Genomic DNA, 3,547 nt, shown 5'->3' on the forward strand with positions numbered 1-3,547 from the left:
CGACGCTCGAAGAGCTGTAGTCTTCAGGAGTCATATCACTCGCTTCGTAGTGATATTTCCACCACCGTCATTATCGTGAGTTAGTAGTATGCCACCCTATCCGACGTCTTGTTTTAGCGGCGTGCATGTAATAAATTGTTGGGCAGTTTCCGCTCAACTTTGTATTATATTCAGTACTCCTGTTATTTTTCTTCTGTGACCATGATATTGTCTACCAGTGAGAAGGAATTCTTCCTTACTGGTCCGTAAAAGGGATTGGTCTCTCAATAATTATTTTATTGAAAAACCGGTCGTGACAACCTCCTGCCTCGCTCCATCGCCGGGGCTCCTTCTCCGGGGCAGTGATCCCCGCAAGGTGCTGCGTCCCCGAACCTCTTCACCAGACGTCCACCACAAGCAGGAGCTGCATCAATGGCGCCGCCTCCCAAGAACATGCCAGTACGCCACCCACGAGAGGAAGAAGAAGTCAGTCCACTGGAGGTAATGTCTGCTTCCCACGTTTGTGTCAGTCCATCAGTTCATCAGTCCTGCTATGAAGAAGAACCTGATAGTACATTGCAAATGCTTTATCAGTTCATTACACTCCTGCCACTTGATGCACAATTTGGATGTCGAGGTTACTGTCAGTACCTCTAATATGCTAGCTTCAGTTCAAGCCAACAAACATAAACTTATGCATCAGTCCAAGGAGCTAATAGGCTTTATATAAGGTTTAGCTACCACTGCAAGTTGTATGATGTTATTTCTAATAGTACATGCCGTGTAGCTGCGTCAGTTCGAACTAGTGAAAGAATGTTGTCGAAAAAAATACACTTGTTACACAGTAAGTTCAATGATACATAAACTAGGAGTACTTCTAGTGTAGTTGCATAAGTTATAGAAGAACAAAAGAGAAGACATGCATTAGTTATATATATATATGCATATCCATACATCTCTGAAGTTCAATGTTCAGTTTACAAGCATTGCTAAAAAACAGTACGTCAGTACATCAGTGTTGAACATGTACGTTCATCAGTTCGACTGAAAATGAAACCAGATACAAAATAGAGAACAAAGTTTAAATAACGGCCAGCTATGCAAGTTCACTTGTACATTGCCTTAAGTGCATGACATGTTACCCATAGCATGTATACGAGAAAAATGCAAAAAAGATTAATCCCAAAAATGTTGAATGTCATTGCAGAAGCATGCAAGGCGGCACACACAGCGAGCGTTTGATGAGTCAAGCAGATATGGGGCACCACCAGGTTGGGTAACACCAGAAATACCACTTGGATACTTCAACAACACAGGCAGATTTCAAGATACACCGGAATCATCAGAAGCACAGACAAGTTCTTCTATGCAGCAAACACCAATATCTGGGAATACAAGCTTTGCCGCTGCTGGGTTGCAACAAGGCCAACAATTTCCACAACAACAAATGTTTTCCTTCCCTAGCGCATGCAGAAAGGCAAGGACAGGGAGCCGTGGATGGGTTGCAACAAGGATTCCACCAGTCGCTCCGTCAACATCAATCATCCGTGCTGCAAAAGCGGTTGTGACGGGAAGACCAGGCCAAAGAGACAGAAATTTTGGCCACTCTAGTAGGTTCCAAAGTACAAGATATGAGCCATATAGACAGGAGCAACCTCACAATGAATCTAAGGGGAGACGGCCATACAATGAGAGATGGAGATCTTCGTCAACATTGCTCCCTCCAAGAGATGCATTGTTGCATGTGCCAAGGGTGACACCACCCACGCCCATACACCAGGGTGAACAGCAAACACCGGAGGCAGCACACAGCTATACACATGTAAGTATCCATATAGAAAAAAACATACAAGCACAGTCCATACCATGGTACTATGAGCACCCCATCTAACATTTTCATAACTGTGTTTTTGTTTGCTCACTGTTGCGTGCAGCCACCTAACATTGAAGCTTACGTTCTACCAAGGCTAGAGATGCGCTTTGAAACTTTCGAAGAAGCAAAGAACTTCTACAATGTCTATGCGAAGCACGCGGGTTTTGCTGTCACGGAAGGCCCCAAGTTTAAGACCAGAGCCTACCTTTATTGCACGTGCTATGAAGTCTATGAATCGAAGGTGTCTGAAGCAAATAGACAGCAGAACAAGAATACACCCAGGACTAACTGCGGGGCTAAAATGAGGCTGAAGAAGGAAAAGGATGGAACATTTGTCGTGAAAGAGATAGTCTGGGAACACAACCACAGGCTACAGCTCACTCCGCAAATGCTTATCTTCTTGCACTCCCACAAAAACTTTGACAAAACAATCTTGGAGTACGTCAAGTACCTGCAGTTCAAAGGCATTGAACACGCGCAAATCATGAGCATACTGGGCGGTGATGACCCTAGTAGCTACTTCCTCGAAATGAATGCCAAAGACCTGATTAACCTGTAAGTACAAACTTGTTCTCCTCCCATAAACCGCCTTCGTCTTTTTTCCTCTGTCAGTACAAACATATTACACAACGCATGACCTGACGCCAGTTCAACATGCATTTTTGAATGAACTTTTAATATGTAGGAAAGCAAAGAATTCAAGGATGGATGATGTGGACGATGTCCTAAAGACTGTCAACTTCTTTAGGGAGATGAAAGCTATAAACAGGGAATTCTTCTGTGACATGCAACTCGATGAGTCCGACAGAGTTAAGAACATATTGTGGGCGAACGCAAGCTGTTGAGGGGCCTATCAGGACTTTGGTGACTGCGTAACATTTGACACCACATATAAGACCAACAAGTACCATATGCCACTTGGGGTGTTTGTCGATACTAACAACCACTTATAGACTACATTCTTTGGTTTCGCCCTGATAAGAGATGAGGATGCAGATTCATTCAAATGGCTGTTCAAGACATTTTTAAGGTGCATGAGAGGGAAGGCTCCTACATGCATCCTCACAGGTACAACCGCCAAAACCACCCCCAACCACCCCCACCCCCTCCCCAAAAAAAAGGAAAATAACACAGTAAAAATGTTGTGTCAGTTCTATTTGTATATATGCACCACCATATGCTGACCACTCCACGTCTCTTTTCTCATTACCAGAATAGTGCCCTTCAATGGGTTTGGCGATCCCAGATGCTTTCAAGAACACAATACACAAGTTGTGCCGCTCGCACATTATGAAGAAGTACAGGGAACACCTCGCATACCTGTACTACCTGCACAAAGACTTTAAGGATGAATTCACATCAATCCTCAACTGGCCCCCTCATGCCAACTGAGTTTGAGGCTGACTAGAAAGGACTCATGGATAGGTACAACCTCCATGATGATGCCACGATGGTGGCCATGTGGAACGAGCGTGAGAAATGGATATCAGCCTACTTCAAAGGAATTTTCTGCGCCAAAATGACATCGACACAACGAAGTGAGAGCATGAACTATGTGCTCAAGAGGATCTTTGTAAGTGAGAGACAAAACCTACACCGGTTTGTCAGCCAGATAAACTCCTGCGTCAAAACCAGGAGGCAGACAGAGAACCAAGAGACAATGGGTAACAGGGTATAGCTCTATCACCTGTCGTG

At 44.3% G+C, this 3,547-nt stretch overlaps 1 protein-coding gene across 1 annotated transcript; it reads left to right on the forward strand.

The window, feature by feature from the left end:
* Window positions 1–411: 411 nt before the first annotated feature.
* LOC109761496 (protein FAR1-RELATED SEQUENCE 5-like) lies at window positions 412–3,244 on the forward strand. The gene is made up of 5 exons (XM_020320313.1): window positions 412–480; window positions 1,914–2,407; window positions 2,538–2,685; window positions 2,806–2,920; window positions 3,099–3,244. The coding sequence occupies exons 1-5, from the start codon at window positions 412–414 to the stop codon at window positions 3,242–3,244; spliced, it is 972 nt and encodes a 323-aa protein (XP_020175902.1).
* Window positions 3,245–3,547: the final 303 nt, after the last annotated feature.

This window comes from Aegilops tauschii, chromosome 6 (genome assembly GCF_002575655.3).
Source record: "Aegilops tauschii subsp. strangulata cultivar AL8/78 chromosome 6, Aet v6.0, whole genome shotgun sequence".
NCBI lineage: Eukaryota > Viridiplantae > Streptophyta > Magnoliopsida > Poales > Poaceae > Aegilops > Aegilops tauschii.